This window comes from Coloeus monedula (genome assembly GCF_965178545.1).
Source record: "Coloeus monedula genome assembly, chromosome: 9".
Classification (NCBI taxonomy): domain Eukaryota; kingdom Metazoa; phylum Chordata; class Aves; order Passeriformes; family Corvidae; genus Coloeus; species Coloeus monedula.
The window spans coordinates 4,489,816-4,516,538 of record NC_138789.1 but is presented as its reverse complement, the minus strand read 5'-3'; the positions used below and the strand labels follow the sequence as shown (position 1 = coordinate 4,516,538).

The following is a 26,723-nucleotide window of genomic DNA, read 5'->3' as shown; positions in this document are numbered from 1 at the left end:
CGCCGGGCCCGGGGCAGTCGCACCGGGCACGGCCCGAGCCGCCCGACCGGCCCCAACAGCCGCCGCGGGGTTCGCGGGGCAGCAGCCGAGCGGGGTGAGGCGGCGCCGCACGGAGCCCTGTGGGGAGGGAGGAAGGGAAGGGAAGGGAAGCTATGCTGGCAGCGCCCCGGGCTCTCCCCTTGGAAGGAGTGAGGGAAGAGGCTGCCGCCCCTCAGCCCTCCGTGGAGAGGCTCCCTCAGAGCCCGGTGCTGCCCGCGCCTCAGGGCGGAGCCACTCCCGGGCTCCCCTGCTTGGCATCTGGGGAATCGCCTCGGGAGCTCCGGGTGAAGCCTTCCACAGCTCTCCTGAACTTCCTGTTGGTGTGTGCTGGTTTGTGTGGAGGGTGGCGGGGCTGCTGCGGGATGTCACTGTAATTCCTCCATCCTCGGGAGGGAACGAATGCGACAGTCACATAGTCCGGACTGCCTTCGAGAGACACAGCTTCAGTTGGGTTGGAAAAGCCCTCCAATCCCATCGAGTCCAAGCTATGCCCGATCCCCACCCTGTCGCCAGCTCAGAGCACTGAGTGCCGCGTCCAGGCCTTCCTTGGACACCGTCACGGATGGGGACTCCAACTCCTCCCTGGGCAGCCCCTTCCAATGTTCGATGGTCTTAAAACTTGGTTATACGACTCAGTGTTAAAGGATGCTTGTTTCTGTTTGTTTGCTGGTTGGTACAAAATAAGTGTCTCTAGGGAGGTGTAATCGCTGTGCTTTCTACTCAGGCGTTCCCTTAGATGTGAGTAATTAACCCTGTTGAGATCTGCTGTGGCTCTGTAATGAGAAAACAAAAGAAGATTATTAAAGTATTTTTCTCTATGCAGTTAAAATTTATCTCATCTGGACCTAAAAACTTGACACAAGTAATAAAGACAGCACACTTTTTGTCGTAGGATTTGAAGATGTCTAAAAAGAAGCTGAAGAAACTAGCTGGAAAGGAAGACTGTTTGGATGGCCAGGATGACAAAGTAGGAGCAGAAATATTACTACTTTTATTATCTTGATTCAGTCTCCTAAATTCAAGAAAACATGAATTGTTTAGTGGCCTTGTGGTAGAAGGATGAATCCAATTTAAAGACAGGATCATAAAGAGCCGCAGGAGGGTTGAGTTGGTCAGATAATTAATGGTGTTTTTCTCCAGAGGCTGTGAGTAGTGTGGGAATCAGAAGATAGACTTTTTTTATTTTAGCATATCTTTCTGTTTGAGGAAAGTTGGGTTTAATACTGGTACTGAAACCAGTGCTGTTTTCTTGGACTGTTCTGTATCTTGAATCATATATCTTAATTTTCTGATTAACCACAAGTTGTCCTTCACAGCATTTTGGTGACCGACTCTCAAATATTTCCTTCTAGCCACTGAGACATAAATTAATGACCAAAATTCTCAGCATATTCTAGTACATCGTTGTGTCTAGTGAGTCAGTCTTCACTGAATCACTTGTAAAATGCAGGTACTACAGGAGTTGTCATCTTTCTGGTCACACATGTGGGTAGCTTCCTATTTTTTATTGTTTATGTCCACTTCTGACAAGGTGTTTTCTCTCAGAAGTGCAATACATAGTTGATAAAGCAGTAGTTTAATAAATCCACACTTAAATTTGCTAGATTTTTTTTCCACTGGATTTTGCAGAGAATATATATGTAAAGTAAGAGAGCTTTTACCTGTGTTCTCAAAATTTTTTTGCAAGTGTTAATAAATTAGCATGATATTATGGCCTTATAAACTGAATTATTCGTGTTAGATGCTTTTTGATCATAGAGAAAATGTTGTTCAAAGTCAAATATTTATAACTATTTTTTCTTCCTCTGAAATCCTTACTATCATTCAATTTGTCTTTTTAAATTGACTTATCCTAAGGTGCTTTATTGTTTGTTTTTATTTTACTTCTGTAAGTAAGGGTAAACACTTGGCTTAAAACCTCATACTGTAGCTTATTTCCATTGCTAATGCTTCTACCAGTTTGAAGAATACAGCTTTAACAGCAAAAAGATAAGGAAACCTCTAATAGTAGCAAGTGCCCTCCAGTGTGATCCCAGTATGGGTGGGAGGTGTCTTATACCCCAAACTGAGTGTTGGGAGAAGAGGAACAGTAAGAAAGTTTGCTTGTGATGACTAAATTAAGTGAAAATTTTCAAGAAAAGGAGAAGATAGGTTGAAAAGAAATATTAAAAATGTCATGGAAACTCATGGTTGTTGGGGAATAGACCTTGAAGAGAGAAATGAATAACTGAGCAGCTGGAAATGGGTTTGTTACCACCAGAAGTTGTCCCAGCAGCATCATGAGCTCCACCTACCCCAAGGGAGCTCCTTCACTGCCTTCCAGCTGGTGGGGACAGCAGGGAGGTGGATGTGACCCTGGGGGGAGCCTTTGGAATTGTCTGTCCTTCTGCTTTTTCTGTTGCATTGCAGCTCCAGAACCAACCACAGGCAGAAGTTCTCAAAACTGCCGTAATTTAGGACTCCCCTGGTTTCTGCAAGCCTCTGATTTTTGCATTAAGTGCTCTCTAGTGTGGAAGTAAACCAGCTAAGGCCTCTCTAGGTAGGAAGAATCTCTGCTGCAGTGACCTAATGGCCTCACGGAGTCAGCATACCCCCGTTATTGAAGGAGTGAATTATTTGTGAAAGGATGAACTGTCTGAAGCTTCCTTATCCAAAATAATCCATATGTTACTGTTCTCTGTTGTAACTTCCTAAACCCTGCTGTGGTTTTGGGAAAACTGAGTCGTCTAATGTGAGGTGTATAAAAAGTACCTGCCTTGTGGGACACATGGTTTTACCTGAGTGCCTGTGAATTGATCATGGTAGGAATATTACTATCTTGGATCTGTAGTTGTCAGTGTTGTAGTGGGCCATGTTGAATTATTTTGTAAGCATTAAAGTGCTCCATGATAAAATCATAAAGTGCTGCTAAACCCTTTGCACCCTTATCTTTGCATGCACATCCTTGGCACCCTTTGACAGTGTTTCTCTAAGGAGCCAAACCACTCAGTTGTGACACTGTCTTACAAAGGTCTTTTTTTAAACTGCAGTTTCCTCTGTAAGCCTCTGAATTTTTTTTTTTCTTTCAGAACTCTGAAGACACAAGATCTTACAAGCACACTGTGAAAGGAGAAACAGAACTTCAGAGGTAAATTCTCAATCTGTCATTTAATAGAACTACTTAAAAGTATAACGATTATAGACCCTTTAATGCTGAACTGAAGACTGTTTTCAACCTGTTTACCAAATAAAATACAGTGTTTTTACTGGTTCTTTGGATATTTTAAACCTAGTGTACAGTCAATATAATTACTGAATATTTTCTCTGCTCTTATAAGAAAGTTTCCTAAAAATTTTTCACATAATTCACAATTTCTGTAGAATGCTACTATATTCCCATCCATTGTTCCCTTTCCAAGTTCTCCAGTCAGTGCAGGATAAACAGTTTGAAAGCTGTGTGTGTTTTGGCACTGTGTGACCAAGCTGACCTTTTAGGATGACGCACCTCCTTTATCACTGAACTGCTGTTAAAACTTATCTGTGTGATAAGAAGAAGCTCGACTGTGTAGGGTGTCTCTCAAACCAACAGTAAGTGCAGAAAAAGCTTTTTCTCCATTTTCTTAAAGCTAAAGTGGCTGTACAGTGGAGAAAGGTAAATCAAATAAATGCTGTATCAAACTATTTTGAAGGACAGATGTTGCTCCAAGTCATGTTTAAGAGCATGATGCTCAAAAATGCTTAGCTCTAACTGTCTAAATCAAATGCAGGTGCCTTTTTTGTTGCTCTTTTCCATTAACTGAGCTAAATTACATTACTTCCTTCGTGTTTCTGTAGGTCCAAACCAGAGAAAGATGGCCAAGAGAAGAAGCGACACCGAAGTTCTAGTGTTTCCCACAGTGCTGATGGAAGATCCCAGGAAAAATCTCCAAACAGAAGCAAAACCCTGGATGGTTCTTCAATTCAAACTGAAAAGCAAAAGAAAATAGTGATCCAGTTTAAAGCCAAAGAAATCAAACATGGCAAAACCACCCGCACTCCTGATGTGCTGACTGCCAGCAAGGAAAGAAGTCGCTCTGATGGAACAGAAGGGAAAAGGCTCTGGCACAGCTTTGAACTTCAGAGGGACAAGGCACTGAAGAAAAAGAGAGAGAAAGCTGAACTCTGCAAACTCAAGCTAAAAGTAGAACAAACTATGTTAGAAAAGTTTAAGTCCTCTGTGTATGAGGTACCACATAAAAGGGCAGAGGGCTCAAAAAAGCGGAGTGAAGATGTCAGAATTCCCAAAAAGCCACCTGACAGCTATGCAGGGACTGGGCATGGTGATAAACCTGCCACAAAGGAGCCAAGAGCATTATCTAGCTTCTGGGAGGAAGAGGAGGAAGAAGAATATAAGGACTTTGCTGTGAAGAAGAGGCACATAAGTAAACACAGATCATTACACTCCTCATCAGAAACTCCGCCACGATGGGACTCTTGGAAGCGCAGAAAACATGATGCTGGTTCTCCTGAAGCTCCTGGGCACTCAGGGACTAAAGAAGGGGACTTGGAAGCCACAGCACTGTGCTTTAAGCAGGTAATGAGAACCCAATTCTTTATGTAGGTGTTTCAGGCTGGTTTCTCAATGGCAGACAGATTTATACGAGCAGACTGTCTTACAGAATCCAGCCAGGTTTCATAGCTAACTAGGTGGATTTTTCTGATCCCAATGTAAACCTTGTTACCATCTTCCTCAGCTAAATGTTAAACAGATCAGAAGAGTAAAGGTCTTGTATGTTGGGACTGTGTCACAGATGCTTCCACAGCTTTGCTTTGCTGCTGGGGGTGTGGAATACTTCAGTTTAGGTATAAATCAGCTGATTTTTTGTTTTGAGCTGATACGGTTATTTCATTCTTTGAATGAATAAACTGAACCAATGAAAACTTGCTGCCAGACAGAGCATTGCTGGCAGAGTGATGCCAGGAGACCTTGGGGTGGATCTGGGACTAAATTGGTATGTGTGCTGCAGAACTTCCCTTTTATGTGTGACGGGTTTGTTTCTAAGCTTAGGTTGAGGTGCAGAGCCAAACACAAGCCGGATCTTGAGCACGGCGCTTTTTTGCTGTTCTTGTGTAAATCCCCAGCATCTTTGGAGATTCCAGTTTGTGTTACGGTGGTGTGAGCATTTGTGTGTATGCAAAGAGAGTTATTATGTGCAAAGCCAGGGGGTCGTTGAGGTTGGAAGGCACCTCTGGAGATCATCCAGTCCAGCCCCCTTGCTCAAGCAGGGTCAGCCAGACCTGGTTGCCCAGAACAAAGGATGGAGACTCCTTTCTCGGGCAGCCTGGTCAAGCGCCTTCAATGTGCAAAAGTGAGAGGTTAATGTTCAGATGGAATTTGCTGTGTAATTCACAGTTATTTATTTAAAAGAAAGCCATGCATCTAAGCCCCATTGAAATTGTACTGTAGATGCTAATAACTGTGGTTTATGTTCCCTATTCACTTGGGAATACCCAGTGTTCTCTAAAAAGCCTTCTAAGATATATGTTGTACTTCTGTTCCTGCTTGTTTCTAGAATGTTGAGGTCCCGTGCACGTCTGACTCCTACCAGGGAGGTGAGGTCAGAAAGCTTGTGCCTGTCCCAAAGGTGAGTGAGGAGCTTGTTTAACACTGTAGGGCTGTATTTCAAAACGCCTGATGTGGGGATCCCTTGTTCCTCAGTATTCCTTGGTATTTTGTGGTGTTGGTAGGGTTTTTTTAATTGTTCCTACAGAGCTCTGAAGACTTTCCACCCCTTCAAGACAGTCAGAACGCAGAAACAGACCAAGAGGTTGGTAATGCTTTCATTTAACACTTCTGAGTTGTCTTAAAAGACCAAGGGCACCAAGGCTGTGTAACTGGAGAATTTCATGACCTTTCCTAGTATTTGGCATTGTTGACTCATGATCTACACTCCAGAAATGTAGAGCATTTATTTAAAAAACTAAGCAAACTTGCTAAAGTGCTGCTAATCAGGAACTGTCTGAGATAAAGAGTGTCTTTCTGTTACCATGTACAACAAAGGGGCCTTCATAGTTGCTCACATGCTCCAGCTGTCTAATTTTCCATCCTCATAACTTTTTTGTTGGAAGAGAAACATGTTTTTTTAAGAAGTGCTTGTTAGGAAGCTTGCAGTTTGTGTAACAAAAAATGCAACAAAGTTTTGGAATACCAGGTAGAAAGGTCATAAATCTTTCTAGGCCATATTTTGGATGTCTTTAGTGGAGCATATGCAGAAGTTCTCATGGCTTTACATTTCCTGTGCAGACTTAAAATTTTTCGGACATCATTTTGAGGCAGTTTTAACAGCATTAATGCAAAGGTATCTTTTTGGGGAAGAATCATTAAGTGATTCCTTCCAATGGATTGCACACATGCACATTTTCTTGCTGTAGATGCAGATAGTTGAAGACTTGCACGTTGCTCGTGTGGAGAAGAGGATGGCCTTGTCTGTAGTACAGACCTGTGGAGAACTTACAAGCATGGAGATAGATCTTCCAGAACAGGATTTAAATATTTCTGCTGGTATGCCATGATTGGATCTGCTTTGCTCTCTAGATGCAACCAGTAATTACAGTTACTGATGGTCTGAGTAGGGAGCACACAACTGATTATTGTTGCTGTTTTCTCTTTTTTTCTCTTCTTTTCTCTTCTTTTCCCCTAGGGGCTTTTAGTTCTGGTTTGAGCATCCTAGTGGTGATTGACACAAATATAATGATTAGTCACCTTGAGTTTGTGAGATCCCTGAAATCTGAGGATATACCAGGTATGTGAATATGTTCTGATGAGTAAGACACTGTAAGAAGAACAGATGCTGTAAGAGCTTCAGGCTGCCTGAAGGAAACCAAGCCTGCATTCCTTAAAAAGGGCAGCAGGTTTCATGCAGAGGCAGAAGGCTCACACTTGAGGGCCTGGTTCTGTGAACCCAAACAAGCTGCATCCTAGGAAAACCTCAGCTGTGGAAGCAAAACCTACTGTGCTTATAATAAGACCATGTACCTGCAGAGAATCATGGCAGATATTCCCAGGAAAATGCTTGAATTCCTAGACGTAAATAAGTTTTAACCCTTTCTAAGAACATAATTTGAGCATTTAACCCATTACTAGTGATAACTCTTATTTTCTAGTCTCCTTTTATCATTTATTTTTCTAGAAAGAGAATTTAAAATGTGTTGAGGAGTCAATCGGTGCTTTGTTTCTGTCGTGGTAAAGGTGACAGAACTGAGCAATTTCTCAGAAATTCAGAATGAGACCCTGGATTTAATATCTGGCTCTAATATGCTGGGAAGCTGTTGGTTATTTGATGTTTGCTGGGTTAGGATCATGCATGTCAGTTCTTGGTAAGCATATCTGGAATCTATCAGAATGCTTAGGGTGCTTTGATGCTTTCAGCTAAGGAATACACTTATTCCAGCCACCTGGAAAATACCTGTCCTAAGGGCCTGAGTGATTTTCAGGAGTGTGTCAGACTGTATTTCTCCTCCCAGGTTAGGAATGCTGTTGTCTTATGTACACTGAGATGCCTTTTTTAGAATACTGCAACTCCCAGTTTATGGTCCTGCACCAGACCCACCATGCTGGTGATTGCTAGCCTATTCATTACAAAACAGATGGTTATTAATAAATTTTTTCAAAATTCTGTTCTCGTAATGTGAATGAGAAAGAAAATGGTTCAAGTATTTGTCATGGGTGGACCAACAGAACAGTCATTAAACTTCTGATTTATCCTGTATTTCATATAAAAGCTTTAAAGTTCAGCCCATACTTACCTACAAATAAAACCATGGTCCAGTATCCACACTTCCTGTTCCTGGTTCAGGAGTGCTGGCTGGCAATGAACACGAGCTTTTTTTGCTGCTTGTTTTGGCACAGTGACTGCTCTGGTCACTCAGGTGTGTGCAGCCTGGTATTCCAGCTGCTGTGTCACCTTGCTGCAACATCTTACAGCGAGTCTGTGCCAAGATAATTGCTGCAAATATGTGTTACAATGTTGTCAGTGCATTCTGCTGATTAAAATGTGTCTCCCTCTTGTTTGCCTCATGTCTCTTTTCCATGTAATCAGTGTAGTGCCAGATTGAGGTTAGATTAGAAAGAGGGAACTCAGCCTTTTTTGGTTCTTTTTCGAATGCTAGATTCTCTCGAGCAAGGAATATGAGAACTATTGGCAATAAGTTGTGAACTTGCATAAATATGATGCTTGTATTGGAAGTTCTCTGTAGCAGTTTGTGTTACTTCTGCAAATACCTTTGTTTATTGGTGGTGGTTTTTTTCCTTCCAGGAGTTGATAGACTTGCATTAATAATTCCCTGGGTCGTCCTACAAGAGCTGGACAACTTGAAGAAGGGGAAAATGTTGCAGCATGTTCGGGACAAAGCCATCCCTGCAGTGCAGTTTATCTACAAGTGTCTCAAGAACCAGGATTCCAAACTGTGGGGGCAATCCATGCAGCTGGCTTCTCAAAAAATGTGTAATACATGTGCAATCCATTTGTGCTGGGTACTTCATCCTTGCACTTCACCTACTGGCAACCTTAGAATTCTGAGTTTAACAGAGACTTCACTCTGCAGTTTGCTAATTAAAATGAGCTAATGTCTTACAGCAGCTTTCAGAGTGTATCCAGGCTGTGGTGTGCAAATGCCTTATTTGTGCTAGTGCTGTGTTCACTGTTGTTTTATCAGTTGTTTCTTACTTTCACCTTGAACTTGTCTCCTTTCGTGGGGAGTATTAAACGTACAAAGAGCACCATGAGTGCAGGGAGGTGTTTGTGAGGCTGAGTTGTGCCCACATCCTTCAGCTGTGTCTGCACTGCCTTTGCAGATGGGCTGAGCGACGAGAACAACGACGACCGCGTCCTGCAGTGCTGCCTGCAGTACCAGAACCTCTTCCCACAAGCTCTTGTCGTCCTCTGCACGTGAGTTCCTGGGTGCCTTTAGCTCTCCTGCCACACTGCTTTCAAATCAGGCCTTAAAGAGCAGTTTCTGAAGTAAGCTCTTGGAAGGGCAATCACCCTCTTGAAAGCTAGAGTAGAAGGATATAATAAACCACTAAAATTGGAGATGGAATCACCTTCATGAACTTGAGGCCTGAAATAAAATTCAGCTTACTCAATATTCAATTTTAAAACTTGTTAAAGCATAGGTTTCTCAGATTTTATTCTGGTTTCTCATAAAAAATACTACTGAAGTTACAAAATAGGAAGAAATACGTGAATTAGTGATTGAGATCCAGTTAGAGACTTCATCCCTATTTCCAGCCAGGCAAGCAGAAGCAAACGGGGTTAATCTTAGAAAGAGGGAACCTGGAGATGGATTTGCTGCTCTTCCTGTTTGTGAAGATAACAGCTGACCTCTGAGTATTGATTCTGAGTTTGATACGAGCAGGTGGAGCCAGTTTGAAGGACTAATACTCCTTGGCTCTACTTGCTCTGATCTTGGCTAGAACCAGTTCCTGCATAGTTCAATGAGTGGGGTTAAAAGTCTGGGCACCATTTTGTTTTTTCAAGTTGACACAGGTGGCTGCTGAAAATGCCACTTCAGTCACAGTATTCATAGGGTAGTAATGGTGGTTTTACATTTCACTAATCAAAGAACAGAAGGTGACTTCAGAACTGCTTTTCGTCCAAAAGAATCCCTTTATCCTCTACCAATATAAGCAATGGGAATTTTTGAGAAAGTACTGGGATGCAATTTTGTCCTGGATTTTTAAAGTAGTTCTGCTGGAGCAGGACCTCAGAATGGCATCTGGGATAATGATTTGGCCAGTAGAATAGTACTAAAGGGTCTCAACGGGGAGAATTAACTGTAGCCATCAAATAAGATATTACTGTCTCAGAATTATTGCCTGGTTTGCTTTCTGAGATCATAGCAACTAAGCATCACTCCTGTAGTAATTATAGCTATTGTTTTCTGAGAGCAAACCTAGACTGTGAAACACTTTTCAGGATGTTTCTCATTTTTACTTAATTCTCCGGTTTGATTTTTTGAACTGCTTCTAATTGCTTGAGAAAGAAAACTTTGTCTATATAATGAAGTTCACAAAGTAAGTTTTCCAAATACAAGTTTTTTCAGTGTGCTGCTTTTATTCCTTTTTTGACAACAATTAATTCTCTTCTAGGGATGATAAAAATTTGTGTAGTAAAGCCATTGTGAGTGAGGTGAAGGCATTCTGCAAAGCTGATCTGGTCACTGCTCTGCAGAATGTGAATGCAAACAGGCCCCTGAACTGTGAGGAGCTGCAGCAGCCAAAGCAGGGTGAGTCTGTGGAATATGCTGGTTTGTGAGTGTGTAAGAATCAGTGGGGCAAACGGAGAACAGTTCCTACTATACCTTCAGTTTTCCTATGCTTTGAATCCTTAGGAATGTTTTTTGTTTGGGGAAGGTTTTTTCAAGGGTTCCTGAAAGTTTGAGACTTTAGTTAAACCATCTGTCTCAGAGTTCTAGGAAATTCAAATATGATGTCGTTCTATTTTATAGAAAAAACGCTGCGTGAATTTTCTGTGTTTAGAGTAATTTAAAAGGTGTCCTGAACTTTTTGGGACGGAAGGAGGTTTTTTCATTTATCCAAAGGTATAGCTTACAGAACTCAGAAGTGATCATCTTGTGCTTGCTGGTAACCCTGCTGGCTGTATATGATCTAAATTATTTAAGGAAAAAGAAATGTCTAGTAAGATCACTAATGAATAATACTCTGGAGAAATTAACCTTCTTGGTTAGTAGCTCTTAATTAAAAATACACACAGTACAAGTGGGTATAACTAGAAATACTTGAAACCTAATTAGGTATAGCCCATCTGCTTTATAAACTGAAGTGCAGTCTGTCTTTATAGACACAAGTTCTTCATGCACCATCAACATGACTTAGATATAAACCCAGTTTCAATGAATACCTTTTGTGTCATTGGTTTGACAGATACAGAATTTGGGAAAAAAAGAGGCGATGCTGGTTTTACTGCACAATTCCCAAATGTACTTCCAGACCTCGAAAGGAACTTAGGAGAAGCTTTGTCTTCTATTTTGGAGACTGAAATGAAACTTGCATTTGGAAACCTGTGGATGGAGGTGGTTTCTTACATCAACTTGCCTGATATTTTGATTATTGAGAGGTTTGAATGTCCTTAGTATTTTATTGCTATTAATACCTGTGCCAAGCCAAACCCAAGTCATCCAGGTCCCTGATATAACAGTTCACTGACAGGGAGCAGCTCAATGTTCACTTCTAATATTTCATTTTATAGCAAGATTATCCTGTTTGACCAGTAGTGTGCAACATGTGCAGTATTTTAATAGAATTTTAATGACACGGTAACGGGGGTGCTGATTTCTCAGTGTGAAGTTTCAGGATTCTTTTTATTAACGGCATTAAAATTCTATTTTAGCTTCTCTAGTCAAGTAAATCCCCACCCTGTAAACACATCCTTCAAGAAGTCATTCCATCATGTTCTGTATAATATTGAGGCATTTGTTGCAGGCATTTTTTCCCCACCAGAACAGATGTGGATAAAACTGTTCACAGCTAAATTGATTCCAGTGCAGATACAGAATGACAAGGGTACTAATGAGAACCTCTGAACATTCTTGCAAAAGTATTGTTTGCAGAAGATAAATACCCATGTACAAGGCACTTTCAAATTGTTCATGCTTTACTTTAGATTCCATTTCATAGCTTCTACCAGCTGGGAGGCTGTTAGAAGTTTAAATTTATTGCAGATAAGCCTCTGTGGCTTGACAAATCCCCCAAATCGTGGGGTGACTGTTGTTTCCCAAACTGCCCTGATTAGCTGCTAAGCTTTTAATCACTTCTTGATTCACTTAGTTAATTTCTTTTAACATCTCTTGAAATACTGGTTTCGCTTGATAGTAGTTAATTTCAGGTTTTTTGCAATAGACATAATTTACTTCATGTATAAATAGTCACAGTGTTTATTTTTACTTTGTAACTGTACTAGAAAATCAAAGGCATATTTATTGTTGGTCTTTTTGTTCTTGTTACTGTTGGCTTTTGTGCACAAGTAACTCATCAGATCAGTTTTGAGATAAATCGAAAGTATTATTTTTGAGGAATGGGGAACCAAAAATTATGAGACTGATTGACTGTGCATTCCTTCTGAATGAGCATCACTGTTTAACCCATGATGCTGCTGGATCAAATCTTTATTAATAGATTAAACTTGTTAAATCTGGATGTAGTCTTATTTCTGAGGAATCACTGAAATTCTCCTTCAGCAGTCACAAATCATCACATTCTTGAAGAATAGAGCAGTTGTGGAATGTATAGAAATATGTCTAAATGAAAACCAGCCTTTGAATTTATTACATACTCTCTTTCAGATCCTGTATCTGAAGCCACCATGGACCTTAGCAAACCTGCTGAAGTGTTATAAAAAACACTGGATGGCTGTTTTTGGTTATGTGGTGCCAAGGAGTTTACTTTCAACCATTGAATGTCTTTCTAAACACCTTTGTGCAGGTAACTGTCCCTGAGAACATTAATTGTAAACTTGTAAAAAGCCTCCCTGTTCTGGTTTGAGTTACAGTACTGACTGTGTGTATTAATGGTCACCAAAGTCTCTGAATTATTTTTAAAAAGCAGATAATCCTTTTCCCTCCTTTGCCCCCATGTTACGTGTGACCAAATGATCTGCATTTGCCAAATAAATTAGGGAGGAGCAAAGGATATTGAATGTGGTACGTGAGGGCAGGGAGGTTTGTTTTAAAAAGAAGCCAACAAAAAAAGACCCACAAACCATCCATTTGTTTAAAGATGTCTTTGAGCACTTGATTTTGACAGACAGACTGGTGAACTCCCCCAGAGGGGTCCCAGGCTCCTCAGGGAATGGTCCTGGCCCCAAGGCTGCCAGAGCTCCAGGAGCATTGGGACACCGCTCCCAGGGATGCACAGGGTGGGATTGTTGGGGTGTCTGTGCAGGGCCAGGGGCTGGATCCATGATCCTGGTGGGTCTTTTCCCACTCAGGATATCCTGTGATTTCATGGTTTTACCTCTCTGGGATATTGCTGTTCTGCAGAATTATTTTAGATATGCCAGTTGATCCTCATGCAAGATCCCAGGATAAATTTGGAAGGCTTGGTTAAGGAGTGAGCAGTCTCATGCATGTTTCTCTGAGATTGTTGTACCTGATGCTTCTGAACCATTTTCCTAGGCTTTTCATGTGCTTCTGTTAATCCAGGTATTTGAGTATTAAATTTGCATGCCAAGACTGATAGCTCCTAACATTTCTTTTTTCTCTCTCTCACATTAATGTCTAAACATCAGATAAACCATTTGACTCTTCAACAGTGCGTATCCTGCTCCAGGAATCCAAAAAATTGCTCCATGCTTTCAGCACCAGGTCAGACTACAACGGTGTCCTGCCCCAAGCTTATGCTGAAGTGACAAAGCTGTGTGAGACTCTAGGGGAGGTAAGGGCAGCTTTGGTGTTTGTCCACCTCACCCCATCCTCGAGTTGTTCCACATTCCAAACCTGGCTTAGATTTCTTAATTATTCCCATCATTTCCACTGATTACTCCAGGTAATGTTGCTGGGGTGTTTTTTAGATGAAGAGACCCTGATTTAACTTTTATTTTCATGCAGTGAATATCTGCTGATACATTTTTTCCCTAATGTAAATGTGTTAGTATTGGAAAAGTGACTGAAAACCATTATTTTGTCTTAGTTTTCTATTGCATTTGTAGCTGATGGGCCTTAGAGATGAAACTTGCTGTTTCACCTTCTGACATGGGTCCCATACTGCTGTTCTTAGGTGTGTTATTTCAGCTTTCATTGTCTTGGTAGCTGAAGACGGGACTCCCTTGTATCACGTGGTTTGTGATGGTTACTGGGGATTGTCCTGACACCTTTTGTGTTCTCAGAAGTTGATCTTCACTCACAGCTCATCTCTGAGTTGCTGTGGAGGAAATTTCATCTGTCTTCGTTATGGTTACTGTCAATTCTGTATGTAATGGCATAAAAACTGGAGTCATGAGCATGGATGAAATACTTGGATTTATGGGAAAGAAGCTAGGTCAGAACAGCTGTAAAGAGTTCCTAGTGTCTTTGGAAAAGGCTGAAGGGGAAAGGAGGAAGGTCAGGAGTTGACCTGTGCTGGGACCTCTGTGCCATGCAGTCAGCCCTGAACCTGACATTCTGCTGCCAAAAGAATCAGGCTCTGTCTGAAAACTTGTCAGGAAGGAATTCCTCCCTGTGAGGGTGCTGAGGCCTTGGCACAGGTTGCCCAGAGAAGCTGTGGCTGCCCCTGGATCCCTGGAAGTGTCCAAGGCCAGGCTGGATGGGGCTTGGAGCAAGCTGGGCTAGGGGAAGGTGTCCCTGCCCACAGCAGGGGGTGGCACAGGATGGGCTTTAAGGTCCCTTCCAACCCCAACCATCGAGAGAGGCTTTGGATGCAGAGACTGTAACCAAGGTAACTCAGAGAATTCAGTCTTTATTTCTTGAGCATTGCTTAAAAAAAATCTGTAGAAGTGTGTAGATTCTGGTTTTCTGAAGCTAGGAACCAAATACATTGATTATTTGTTTGCTGAACTGTTTTATAAGGTGAGGGCAGACAGTGAGCAGGATTTATCAGAAGACATCATGGTTCTTTCAGAAAATGCTGCATGTGAAAAAATGGAAGCCACGACACCCAATCTGCAAAGCACTGAGGAAAAAGAGCTACATCCCAGCTTTCATGCAGCTCAGGAAAACAGGCACCAGGAAATCTGGTCTGTCCTGGAAGGTGTTTGGAACACCATGAACTTGTACAGGTACAACTTGCTAAAGGGGTTCATAACTAACACATAACCTTAGATAACTTTCAAACAAGCACACTTTAGAAACAGTGCTTTTTACCCTGTTATTAATCTAAATTGACCCCAAAAAAGAATATCACACGAAAGTTGGGAGTATGCACATTGTTATGTCAGTCTGCTGCTCTTTTTCTGCGCAGCAGCTGAAATAAGTTGCCCTGAAAAATAGAGTTGAAAACTCCACAAGTCTGGGACATCCATGAAAATCTTATATTTATCCATAAAATAGCATCTGAGATCTTAATTTTCCTGTGGTTATTTTTTTTCCAGACCCAGTGGAGGTCATCCAGCTTATGCAAAATTCTATACCCTATTTTAAAACTTGAAAATCAATTGGAAATAGAAAACATTTTGTTGTTAAGCAAAATCCTACACTTTACAAAATGCAGAATCTAGTGTATTTCCTTTCTCATGTAAACTCAAGAATTGCAGGAAATTAACTCCTCTTCCATCTAGATGTTTTACCATTGCTTTTATTTTGGTTATTTTTGAAAAATCTGCTGGAAACTCACTGGGATGCCATATCTTTTGATAAAATCAGAATAGGTACTGTGTTTTTAATTTGTTTTCTTAGTCTGGAATCTCTTCCAAGGAGGGGCTCTGAGCCAGCCAAGCACAAAGGAACTCCATTTCTGGTGGTCTCTGAGGACTCAGCTAATCAGCAGTGATAACTCCATTTCTGCACTGCCATGTATTCTGAGACTGTTTTAGATAGTGTGATTTATATTTTACCTTTTTGTTTTAATAGACGAAATACAAACACACAACACACACTGAGTTTCTCTGAATTCTGAGCTTTTTTATTAACTGCTTTTCTGTCTCTTCTTTATTTCTTTTGAATTTCAGTATTGAGCTATTCCAGAAGCTGGACCCCAGTGCAGTGACCATGGCTGCCAAGGCCTCGTTTGAGGAGGCTTTTTTGGGCCTGCAGAAGCTGTTGGCAGCTGTGAAGGACATCCGTGAGGGCATTGGCAGGTGAGCACTGCAGCTGGGCACAAAATGTGCAACAGGCACCTGAAGTCACAAAAGTTTGAAATATTTCAGCACCAAACCACTCTTTATTCTGTGTGCTTAGTGACATGACTTGCAGTAAAAATCCTGCTGTCAAGGCTACCTTGAACTATTTCTTGGTAGCAAAAGATCATGAAAATGTTGCAGACATGGAGATCTCTTGTAGGGAATTTTTTTTTATGTCTGGGATTTGTTTGCCAGTGTTTGACCAGTGAGTTGCCTCTACTCAGGTGTAACTGGAGCTATTAATGATTGATGGTTATGATTAATACATCAGTTCTGATGGCAGGAACTTTGAATAATTCAGGGAATTTGTGTTTCAACTGTGAGGCCCGCTCGGATGGGGGCAAAGTTCCAGTAGAGTGAAGGATATAAAGTTTTGGGGCTTTGCTGTTCCCAGTTCTAGAGTGTTCTTCATGACAGCCATGACGACGACAATCAGCTGGATTCTCTCTTTAGGCAGGATAATGTTCCCTCTGTCTTCATAGAATCACAGAATCCCAGAATGGTTTGGGTTGGAGAGGACCTTAAAGCCCACCCAGTTCCACCCCCTGCCATGGGCAGGGACACCTTCCATTAGCCCAGGTTGCTCCAAGCCCTGTCCAGCCTGGCCTTGGACACTTCCAGGGATCCAGGGGCAGCCACAGCTTCTCTGGGCAACCTGTACCAGGGCCTCCCCACCCTCCCAGGGAACAATTCTTTCCCAGTATCCCATCTAACCGTGCCCTCTGGCAGGGGGAGCCCCATCCCTCCGCCCTTTTTCATACAGCACAAAAAATTGGAAGTTTCAGGAAGAATAAGGAATCTCCTGTGTAGACTTGGCTTAGTCTTTTTTTCATGGCAGTGAAATACAGATCCATTCAAAGAATTGCAGTCTTTCTTTCAAAGATTAATGATCAAAATATTATAAAATTAGAAGCAGAAAAATATGGGTAGAAATGTGAGCTTGAGCAGCTGAGTGCTGATGGATTCAATTTATTGCTGGTGGGTTTTTTCCCTCTAAGGAAATTGTTTCAATAAAGCAGGTTACTGCTAAACTTTGCTCTCTTCATTCCAGTCCTAACGTTTTTGCAACAGATCCTGTGGTATCAGTTTATAGATGTGGTGGGTGACATTTAATGGGAATATGGAATATTCAGGATGGTTATTTTTGTGTTGCAGAGGTGTTTCATTAAAAACTGCTGGTGTTCTTCTTATGGGAGAGCTCTGTAAAAATAAGAAATCCTGAAATACACAGGCTGACTGTTGGAATGGAGTAGTTTTCCTGGACACTTTGGAAATGCCTGCTCTGATGTGCAGGTTTGCAGTAGGTGGCGTTGTGGAGCAGGAGATGGGGAGAATTTGCACCACGCTTTCGCTGCTTTGGCCTTGAATGGAGGGATTTAAGGGAGTTTGAGACTTCTGAGGAACTTTTCCCAAGAGTCAGGAGCCAGGTTGATGTCTCATTGCAGTTTTATGAATATTTCAGAGTATCAAAGCAAAAATTCAGAAGTTTTCATAGAATCAGAATGGCTGGGGTTGGAAGGGACCTTAAAGCTCATGTTGTTCCACCCCCTGCCATGGGCAGGGACACTTCACTTTCATTTTGCTCTAAAACTGACCTTGCAGTGTATTTATTTCTCATGATTTTTGAAAAAATATCTTTCAGTGACTTAATCTAATGGCATGAGTGCAGAAAAGGAGGCACTGGAGAAAAAATAGTGAGGAAGTTCTGTCTTGAATATTTGGGGGTAACACAGCTTTAGTGATCAAACACAACTGGTTCTGTGGTACCTTCTGGTCCCTGCTGTTCAGAACAAAGAAGAGAGAAAACATCTTGTGAAAGTTTGGAAGCTTTACCAATAAATCGTATTGAAAGTTCAACTGCATTAAAAGTTTGGATTTTCAGATTGTTAAAAGCAATCAGAAAACATGATGATACTTTTTGAGATAAATGTAGTGATACCCTTAATCATAAAAAAAATACTGCACCGGTGGCACTACCCCAGCTATACAGGCTTGATGGCCAGAACATGTTAATGACAAATACAGATGTGGAAAAGAAAAAAAAAAAAGCTGTTTCATTGAAGATGTCTCAGTACCAGCTTTTGGCACCTTACCCTGTCCTGGTAGCTTTTGTCACACCATGCAGGTTTTTCATTTTATCTTGGCTTTTTCCTCTAGCAGCATTGGTAGCAGAGTGGTGTTTATATTGCACAATTTTGTGTGCTAGAGATGGGTTACAGCCTTCAGCTCTGGAATTAAGAATAATCATTATGGTTAGCATATTCTAACTATATTACTACTGGTAATGAGCGAGAGTTGTTAAGCCTCTGAAATTCAAGCATCCAGTAAAATTGTGAACCCATGACATGATTTTAAATAATTTTGGATTGAAGTTTTCTGAGTGTTCTCGCTGGTGGTTTATATTTGTATTTGGGTTGGGTATTATTTGGAACCAGTTAATTGGGGCACCTCATGTAAGGTCTCTTAAATGAACTCTTTAAAATAAAATAGGGGTTTAGATGAGCTGACGTTTACCCTCAGCTGAATAGAACTTGTGATTCCAAGCTTTTATATGCACTCCTAAAGAACTGGACATTGTCTTCATGTTTCCTGCCAAGTTTCTTTTAGATAAGAAATCCTTGTTCATAGAAAAGAAAGAAAATTTAGTCTTTGGTGAATTGATACAGTTATTTCTTGTTGGATTTTTTTCTTTTCATCTGTTGGCTAAGAAAGAATTTTTTTGTTCATATGCCACCTTTAAAATCACTAACAGTTTATAGCATATACACTTAGATACAGGCCTCCTAAATATTTGTACTAATATGCTGTCACCTGTAAAAATATTTGTCTGTTACTGACTGCATAAGGAGCCTGAATTCTGATTTTCTAATCTTTTATCTAAATGGAATTTCTCTCACACTCCCAGTGGTTTGGAAAAATGCGGGTTAGTCAAGGGCTTCATAAACATTTGTAAATTAAAAGTGTAATTTCTTAAGATTTTAGTAGTGCAGGAGAGCATTACCATATCAGAACTGATCGCTGAATCGAAATAATTTAAAAACAATTCTGCAGTTTTACTAATTTTAGTACAGAATTCCACAGATGTAGAGAAATTGTGCCCTTTTTATTTTTTCAGCTGGTCACTGGAGGAATTGAGATTTCTTTTCCTTGGTGTCTCATTAGAGAATTTTCTTCATTCCCTCAGGCTCCTGTGGCAGTTAATATTTTCTGCCACAAAGTTCCAATAAAGTCTCTAGATGAAGAGCTCTGCCTTTGATCTTGCTCTGCACACAGTCTCCTTCTGGAAGTAAAATGGAGATTAGCTTTCAGTTCAAAATATCAGACATTCCAATCACTACTTGTTGGATCTTTATGGTTTTATGCATTTAGGTGAAACCTGAAACTGAACTTATCTGCAGCCTTCTCTGCTGCCAGGCCCAAATTTGTCCTTTACCCACTGAAATGTTCTGTTGTGTCCATTTTATTGACAACTCTACGAAATAAAGCTCTTCTAGAGCTGGAACTGGGCAGTGCTCCCCAAGGGGCAGGGCAGAGGTGGTGCTGTGCAGCTGCTCACACCGTGGTGCCTTTAGAGTGCTCTGAAAAGCAGAAGGGTTTCAAACACGGGGTTGTAAAAGACACGGTGCCTTGAGCCTGTAAAGCCAGAGGTGCCAGCAGGGGGTAACAGCTGAGACACTTCCACAGCGATGGAAATCACGAGCTTGGCTTTGGTGCAGGGAGAAGTCCCCTGAATTTCCCAGCTGGCTGCTGTGGAAGCAACCCTGGCCTATGTTGGTGGCTGTAACTCCACTGGAGCCCCTCGGTGCGGTGCAGTGCAGTGAGGAATTGGTAATGAGCCACAGGGAACTTCGGTGTTTCCATTTCCCATCTCCTTTGCTTCCTTGAACTTCGGTGTTTCCATTTCCCATCTCCTTTGCTTCCTTGAACTTTGGTGTTTCCATTTCCCATCTCTTTTGCTTCCTTGAACTTCGGTGTTTCCATTTCCCATCTCCTTTGCTTCCTTGATATTCGGGCTGTGAGGTTAAAAGGGGCTGTTAATGCATGAGGCTGCGTTTTCTCCCATCAGATCCCAGCCTTTTAGATGGAGCCCTGGATTTGTTAACTGATTAGTGCTCTGTGCCAGCCCTGCCAGCCTGAGCAGTGACAGAGGGACAGCTGAGTGGGACAGGCCTTGGGGGCAGAACTTCCCCTGGGTGTGACACGGGATTCCACACCATCCCACCAGACCTCCCTTGTCCCTGCCCTCGTGGGGTCTTGGAGCAGCTGGAAGGCTGAGCTGCTTTCACTGCCATTTGGGTTGTGGGTTGGACTTTTTCACTTCTGTTTGATAAGTTCATTTTCTGGTTCTTTCCAAATAGGCTTTGCTTTCTCCCAGATCTTCTCTGTGCGCAAGTGAGGAACCACATCCTGAGCTATTTCCTATCCATTTCTGTTTATTATTGTATCTTACACCTTGTGTTTGGCATCAGATGAGTGACAGAATGGGAGATAAAGAAATGTTGGGAGTGGTTTGGGAAGCTCTTGAGATAAAATCACCAAGTCTGACTGTCTCCTTTCTCTCTCCTGCCCACAGGACAGCATTTAACCTGCGACTGGTGGCAGGTATCCACAGTCATTTCTCGGGTCTTTCCATGACATTATCTTCTCTACCTCACATGCTCAGTATTTCCAGAAAACTCTGTAGAATCACACTGGAGTTCTTAGGCTGAAGCTCAAGTACAGAATGGGGAGTGTTGTAGTGTGGTTCTGCAAGGCCAAGTGATGCCATGGATTTCCACCCTCTGCTTTTGAACCAGTGTGGAGAAAGAAGCAGCAGTGGTTAATGTTGTAATGGTCACAATACTGAGGTTCACATGGCTCCTTAGAACAGTTTGATGTAAAAGCCCTTTGCTTCATGGATTACAGATTTAGAGGATGTTCTCTAGACATTTCTGTAGTTGAGGCAGACTTTTTATCACTGAGAAACTTCCATGGAAACGAGGGCAACTTGATTTAATGAAGTAATAGAGGCAGAGTCAGTGCTCATACAGGTCCAGATTTCCCAGTGTGCACCTTCCCTTAAAATGTCCATTTTCCATAGCACAAGGTGGTGGCTACAGGAGATGAAAGGAGCATGAAGTGGTTGAAAGCAGCAGAGAGCAGTGGTGCTGTGAAATCATTGCTCTGCAGACAGGAATGTGTCAGTTTTGTACAGAAGAATATATTCCCAGACTGGAGCTGGTATTGCAGCCCCTATTTAGCTGCAGACACCACCAGGCTGTTTCATGAATGCTGACCTGTTGGGAATCTGTGGGGGAAGTTACGGTGCAGGATCTTCCTCAGCAGCTTCCCAGAGCTCTGTGTGGAGCAAGGGCTCTCCCCTCAAATCAACAAATCTCTTTTATTTGGAGCTGCTGTAAAAGTTGGAGCCAAATGTCAGACTTCTCATTCCGTGGTACAAACCCAGAAACCACTGGCATCATCCAAGCAAAGGCCATAAAATGAGGTACAGGATTTAACATTAAGTTACTTGGATGATTATTTACACAATTTGGTTTTTTTTCCCAAAGAACTGGAGGCACAGTGGGTTTGTCCATCTACCTGAGGTCTTGCAGGGATACACGCCTTGCAGGGATACACCTGATATGTTCCCTCCATCCTTCCTTTGGAGAGGTTCCATGGCAGCTCCATCATTTATCCATGTGTGTCCTTGGCACAGCAGGAAAAATACTGATGGACAGACCTTGCCTCAGCATTTTGTGATGGCCTTGGGGTGAGGTTGTTCATAACACCTTTTGTGTTGTGGCCACTTGTGCATCCAGGCTGATGCCAGCAGTCGGGCAGTTTCTGACTGGACTGGAGGGAATGATTCCATGAGGAATCAGCCTCTCCCAGGCTCGGGATGCTCTGCTGCCACTGCTGCAGGTGCTGGGTGTGATAGGCAGAGCTGGCACTGCCTGAAGCTGCCGAGGGGGCATGGGAGCTGCCAGGTGGGAATGGGAGCTGCTGCGGGAATGGGAGCTGCCAGGTGGGCATGGGAGCTGCTATGGGGGAAGGGGAGCTGCCAGGTGGGAATGGGAGCTGCCAGGTGGGAATGGGAGCTGCTGCGGGAATGGGAGCCGCCAGGTGGGCATGGGAGCTGCTATGGGGGAAGGGGAGCCGCCAGGTGGGCATGGGAGCTGCTGGGGGCATGGGAGCCGCCAGGTGGGCATGGGAGCTGCTGGGGGGCATGGGAGCTGCTGGGGGGCAATGAGAGCTGCCAGGGGAGTGGGAGCTGCTGTGCAGTTCCAGCTGCCGGGATTCCCAGCATTTCCAAGGAGGGTTGCTGGCAGCTTCTCCCTGCCGGGGTTTTCCGCTGTCAAAGCTGACTGTCGCTGAGGTGGCCGCGGAAGGCTCCGAGGTGTTTTTAGGCAGAGCAGCCAGTTGGTTCCCTTCCTGACTCATAGTTGGCAGGTTTAACGCAAACATTTTGGGTACCCCTTCTTAGGAAGGGGGGGAAGAATGCGTGACTAATTTTTGGTGATAATTCCTACCAAAAATGATGAGAGAAAGAAGTGGACACTCCAGTCACAGTAAATCCTGTGCTGTGTCATGGTCTTCCAGCCTGCTTCAAATACAGGGTCCTTTAACTGGGATTTTTTAGCTTATTCTGTTACTTTCCTGATTTTTTCAACTCCTAATTAATTCATTTATAAATGAAGCTTAGAGTTTGCAAGAGGAGGGAGAGGAGAATTTGGGCACTTTCCCATGGGAAAGTAAATAGAGCTTTCCCCAAAAGATTTTTTCTTTTTCCAAGTCCAGTCATTATCTTAATCATTATTTAACTATGTAAGACTTAAAAACCAGAATTTTATCAATATTTCTTAATATTTATAAGGTGTTACTTGTGTTTTAATGTTGATTTTAAGGTACATTATACAGCATTTAGGAGGGTTCTTCTTTTCCTGGTGAATGCAAATAAAGTTGCACTGAGGTGGAACTAAATTGTATCTGCCTAAATAGATAAGGATATTTAATTTTGTTAAAAACCAACTTCCTTACGGGATGAGGTTTGGAGCCTTGTGGAAAAGGGTGTCCATCGAGGTGCTTCATTAAAGCCACCTCTCTTCAGCTGCCACATCCCGCTGGCCCTTGGCAGTTTTAGGTGGTGGTTATTAGAAGTAGCAAAAATGGGAAGTGAATTGCAGCATTTGGGCTGCACATGGGAATCTGGAGGGAGCGAGTTAAAGCTGGGGTGGGAATGTTGTATATCCTGGGAAGCTTTGCTGTGGTTCCACGTGAGCCCATGGGCCTTGCTGGTGGGCACCAAAGGGCTTTCAATTACTGCTGGGCTTCCTCCCTCCTCATACAGAAGTGGGTCACAAAAACATGGAGGGAATTTTTAATTAGGAAAAGCCTCCAGAAAAGTCCTCACAGAAATAATAAGCTCTTTAATTCTGTTAGAGGAGTGGAAGGGAAAATTCTTCAAACTTCATAATTTCCTTTTTGTTCAAGTAATTTTTTTTTCCCTTGAGGATTTCTGGCTTATTTTTTAAACTCTTTCATAGACTCCTTTTCTACTTGCTTAAAAGCATCCCCAAACTTTTCTTTTTCAGAATTTTGACCCCATCCAGCAGTTTCCAAGATATTTGGACCCTCTATAACTTCCTCAGAAGGCATGAGGTATGATATTTTCTTTGGTGTTTGGTCACTTCACTTACAGCTTTTATTTCAAGTAGCTCTGAGGTCATGTCTCATCACTGTATTTCCACTAAGAATTTAGATTCTTCACTCTTATTTATTAGCTGTTGAACATAAAGATAGATTTTGGTTGGATTTCAGCAGGTATTTGAGTTGCCTGTGTGATTTGCTGAGTGCTCACTTGGTGTGAATGATTTGCTGTTGAGAGTAAAAAGCCTTGAAATGAATGGTTTTAGTAGAATATTTCTCTATTTAATACATTACATATTTCAGGCTTGCAGTGCTCTGCTGTGCAGGGAAATATATTTGGGGTTTGGGCCTTCACATGCATTTTTGGAATTGATGCAAGTCAGAGCCTATTTCATTTGAGGTAGATACACACATCTATATGTACTTATATATGTGTATATATAAATAAAACTATTGGTTAACTTGAGAGGGGAGGAAGAATTATTGAAGGTCTTTTAGATTTGTGCAGAAGTGGTTAGAAAATGGAGCTGGAATTTGTAATATTAGATTTTATTATAAGATACAGGATGTCTTTTTTAATGTACTGTCTCAACTTGAGAGCCTGTTAGGGAATACATGAGCTGTATCTGCTATTCCTACTGTATAATTGTAGCAGACGTGATACTTGATAAATGACTATATGAATTCTTTCTTCTTTGTGTTAGATCAATAACAGTCTGAAATTCACTGCTGAGGAGCTGTATGAGTGTGTTTCACAGGAGCTGTACAGGTGAGCCAGTTACTGACCCCATTGGGGGGGTTGAGGCAGCTTTTTCACATGTATTAACCAAGGTACCATGAGAGGAATCATCCGGGTCAATAAAAAATCCCCCTTTGTAGGAACAGTGTAGGAAAAATGAATGGGGGATTTTTTAAATTCCCTTTTTAATTTTAATGCCCAATTAACACAGAGCAGGAGAGGACAGAAATTATATTGCAGATGAGGCATCAGTGCCTACATGGTGATTTTCAGCTGTTGGAGGTGAGGTGTTGGGCCCTCTTTCCTATGCCAGTGGTTTCTGGCTCATTTCTTTATGAATTTGTGTCACTGAGGGTTTGTGAATCCAGGCTCTGGGAGGTTTCTAAAATGTTATCGTGGGTTTTTAATAATTCTGAGCTGCCTAATAAAGGACAGGTAACTGGTTTTTGCTGTTGTGTGAATATGAATGAGCTGTCACTGGCCAGGATCAGCTGAGTGAAAGGCTGGGTGGCGAATTACTCTAAAAAGCTTCCCTTTGCCTGGACTGATTCTGGGTCCCTGAATCCTCCGTGAAGTTCAGAGTGCAGATTGCAAGATCAGGGCACAAAGTTATGCAGAGGGAGACATTCAGTATTTTAATCAGCAATAAAAAACAGTTTAAAAGCTTCACTCCACATGAGTTGATGGCTCTAGACCTGTATTGATACAGGCAGAAAGAAAACTTGTGTGTGGAAATTTGTGCTCAGCAGAGTAAAACAAGTATTTTGCAGACTGCTGTGGCAGCCCTCAGCCTGTGGTCGGGGAACTCAGTGATGGGGGTTTTCTTCCTTTTTTGAGGAGCAGCTTTTAAATGGTCTTTTGTGAAAGAATCTTTTGGAAACCAAAGTTAGGGCATGTTTATATGTGATCAGGTTGAGATTCCTCTTTTGAAAGTCATAAGGGGGTGTATCCAGATCCTTATTTTGAGTGTGAGTACAGGGTATGTCAGTGTATGAAGGATAGTTTGAACTGAACCTTCCAGAATCCCAAATCTCTCCAGAAAGTGGATGTCAGTGACCTCTCCTGCCGATTGTTCCACTTCACCTGCCCCAGAAGGGAACAGGAGCTCTGCCTGTGGCAGCTGTGGGTTGGGTGTTGCAAGGAACTCATGTGAAATCCTCAGGTTTAGCAGCTGTAGTGCAAAAGTCACTGCTGCTGCTTGAGTTTGATGGAAACGTCCTTGAAAATGTAGGGAGTATTTGTAAAGATTTCTATTCTGCTGTGTCCTGCTAACCTTTCTCTCCTGTCTCCCAGGGAGAGGCTGGAAGTGGGCTGCTGCCAGCTGGCACAGCTGGAGCAGATGCTGGAGCAGTGCCAGGCCTCTGTGCACAGGGAGGCCAAGAGCAGGGGCTGGCTCTGACCCGGGCTCAGCTGTGTGAGCTCCACCTCCTCAGGGGGAGGAGAGGGAGGTGCTGGAGGAGCCAAAACTGCTGCGTTTTCTTCCTCAGCGGTGCTGGTTTGGGTTGGAGTTGAAGGGAAAAACACAGTTCCACGTGGACATTAAATGTCGGGATTTCTGCTGAGAATTCTGTTCACTTCTAGAATGTTCTGTCTTCAGTGAGGGTGCTGCTGGATAGCCATGGATAACCAGGAGAAGCAGTGCTGGTTCGGGATGCAGCAGCTGTGCTGGGCTGCTCTGAGCATCCAGCGTTGCTGTGAGGAGCTGAGCTGGTAATGGTTGTAGAGGAAAACCCCTGTGTTTGTGTTGCTGGTACTTTACAAGTGACAAGTGAGAGAAAGGAATCTGTTGTGTCAGCCGGAAGCTCGGGAGGGCAGGAAGTAGTGCAGTGCAAGGGTGGAAATGAAGGACTGACCCACAGACACAACGTGTCTGTGAGGGCTTAAGAGAGGACGTAGAATGAGCAAAGGAACAGACTGATGCTCATTTTTCCTTAAAGACAAAACAGACCCCCCCGACCCTGATGCAGGTGTTTGTCCCAGACCCCTTTTCAGAGGAAAAAGGTGTTTTCTCCTTTGTTTAAGCAGGCACTTTATCTTCGTACAGTGGAAACCTGCTAGCAGTGCTCTTGGGGGAGCTCCTCATCCTGCTCTTGCCACATCCTCCTGCAAGGTGGGCCTGGTCCTCCCTGCTCTCCAGGTGACATCCCACTCTGGCTGCACTATTGGTTGCTTTCCAGAACTGCTTTAAGTCGTGAAACTTTGCAAAAGCCATTTTCTAAGGCCTTTAACACTACCTCTTCTGTGTATGTATTTGTACAGAGATGAGCTGACTGGCAAAGTTCCAGAGTGTCTATTTTGATATTAACTTTTGGATGTATTTGTAAACTCTTGATTGTAAAAATGTAATTTATTGTTACATTAAACAGTGTTTGATTCTGAGTGGCTCTGTCCAGTCCCTGTGAATGCAAGTGTAGCACAGTCCTGCCCAGGCCCCTGGGCCAGGGGGTTTGGAGGAGTCTGTTGAAGCACAGTTGCTGTGCGGGGCTGTTTCCATGGGGGTTCTCCAG

The 26,723-nt window shown here is 42.6% G+C and overlaps 1 protein-coding gene across 5 annotated transcripts; it reads left to right on the top strand.

Moving 5' to 3' along the window:
- Nucleotides 1–16: 16 nt before the first annotated feature.
- On the top strand, nucleotides 17–26,493 carry SWT1 (SWT1 RNA endoribonuclease homolog; the record flags this gene model as incomplete). Of its 5 annotated transcripts, none has more annotated exons than XM_082286762.1 (19): nucleotides 17–94; nucleotides 932–1,006; nucleotides 3,108–3,166; nucleotides 3,853–4,591; nucleotides 5,571–5,642; nucleotides 5,769–5,825; nucleotides 6,430–6,559; nucleotides 6,699–6,800; nucleotides 8,313–8,501; nucleotides 8,852–8,945; nucleotides 10,148–10,284; nucleotides 10,943–11,091; nucleotides 12,361–12,499; nucleotides 13,305–13,450; nucleotides 14,581–14,789; nucleotides 15,678–15,806; nucleotides 23,423–23,489; nucleotides 24,182–24,246; nucleotides 26,242–26,493. In XM_082286762.1, the coding sequence occupies exons 2-19, from the start codon at nucleotides 941–943 to the stop codon at nucleotides 26,402–26,404; spliced, it is 2,712 nt and encodes a 903-aa protein (XP_082142888.1). In that variant the 5' UTR covers nucleotides 17–94; nucleotides 932–940. The 5 variants fall into 5 exon arrangements, with proteins under 5 accessions (XP_082142888.1, XP_082142891.1, XP_082142890.1 ...); XM_082286765.1 differs by having other exon boundaries at nucleotides 26,261–26,441; XM_082286764.1 differs by lacking the exon at nucleotides 26,242–26,493 and adding an exon at nucleotides 25,510–25,615.
- Between the last annotated feature and the right edge of the window lie 230 nt (nucleotides 26,494–26,723).